At 42.2% G+C, this 1,518-nt stretch overlaps 1 protein-coding gene across 1 annotated transcript in view; it reads right to left on the bottom strand.

Moving 5' to 3' along the window:
- Positions 1-655: 655 nt before the first annotated feature.
- The window catches only part of CFAP97D1 (CFAP97 domain containing 1), a 4,899-nt gene continuing 4,036 nt past the window's right edge, over positions 656-1,518 (bottom strand). The window contains 2 exon segments of the mRNA XM_037734122.1: positions 656-779; positions 1,264-1,320. Coding sequence (XP_037590050.1) covers positions 656-779; positions 1,264-1,320 — 181 coding nt within the window.

Genomic DNA, 1,518 nt, shown 5'->3' with positions numbered 1-1,518 from the left:
TGACGCCAAGAACCCTCACAGGCTAAGCCCCACTTTGGGAGTTGTCTGCCCTGCTGCACCAGGGTCTCCAGCTGGCCTGTGGTGGGACTTCAGCTTCCATGATCTTATGAGTCAATTCCCCATATAAATCTACATCCCCCGGCCCCCGCCACCCCCTATCCTATTGAGTCTGTCTCTTTGGAAAATGCTGACTAATATAGTTGGGCTGAAAACCAGGATGACCAGTCATAGAAGCCCTGCAACATTGTCTCACCATATGTTCTGAGACATTTTCACTGCTGCTGCTCCCTATAAATGAACAGAGTCCATGGAAACTTCAATAAGGCATTCTTTGCTGATTGTGTGTATTCACAGAGGAACTAACGGCATTTGTTCTTCGTGTTTTCTGAACCTTGATGTTGTCATGTGATTGTGTTATCCATTGTGAAGTGCCGTACTTGTGGCTGGATGATCCCACCCCAGCTTTTCTTCTTCCGTGGGATGGTGATGATGGTGTATGTTTAAAAGAGTTCTCTCCGATTTCTCTCTCTCTCTCTCATTAAAACTTCTCTTCATAGCCCCAAATAAAAATGCTCATTGCATCTTTCCTTTTACCTGCCCCATTTTGGAATGAGAACGTAAAGCCTTTGGGTCCCCTGAATGTAACTTATGCATTTTATGTTCCAAGCTTTATTGAAGCATCTGAAGATTGAGCATTCAGCCACTCAGGAGTGTCTTAAGATTCTAAGCAGCCAGGAAATCCTAGGACCTTCTCTTGTATCTTTTCCATGGCGAGTAACCTTGTATTCAGTGGAGAAGAGAGGAGACACATCAATTATACAGAACTATTCTTTGGAAGGCCTGAATGTCCATTTATCCTCTCTCTTGGGTAGGGGAAACTACTTAGTCCTTACTGATAATGTTAAATAATACAAAATGCCAACATACTGGTACTTCCGAATACTGACAGAGACTGTAATGTAGCTTAGGCACAATTTTAAAGCCACAAGTCCTCCAGTTTATGTCTTATTGGAACTAATCACTTCCCCTTAGATTCCCATAAAGCCTCAAAGATGATAACAAAAGACAATGTCATTTCCTCCTTTTATGGAGAGAAGAAATAAAGTTAGAGAGTCCTAAGTTTCCTGAATGGATGACTAGTCAATATTATATGAGAAGAGCAAAATTCATCTCCTTAACTGGGCCCCTCATTCACCATTTGTGGGGTTCTCAGGGCTTTGGTATCAGCTGTGGTCACCATGTCCCATAGTTAAGGAGACATACCTATTCGTTTTGGGAGAGAAGATATCTCGTGGTATTTCTGATATAGCGCCTTGAATTCTTGAAGGAAAAAAATTGGTTTATGTCAATGCCAGGGCACTGGTGTTACTACTGAAGTTCTAAATCTTAGGGATGACTTAGAAAAGGTCTAAAGACCAAAGCCAGTAAGTGGAGGTTTTTTTAAAACACCACAGATGGCTTCCCCTCCCCCCATCTTTTTAAGGCTCATTCCTAAATGAAGCAAACCAACCACATACT

This window comes from Cebus imitator, unplaced genomic scaffold (assembly GCF_001604975.1).
Source record: "Cebus imitator isolate Cc_AM_T3 unplaced genomic scaffold, Cebus_imitator-1.0 Scaffold573, whole genome shotgun sequence".
In the NCBI taxonomy this organism is placed as follows: Eukaryota; Metazoa; Chordata; class Mammalia; order Primates; family Cebidae; genus Cebus; species Cebus imitator.
The sequence above is the reverse complement of the archived record's forward strand: the minus strand, read 5'-3'. Positions and strand labels throughout refer to the sequence as shown.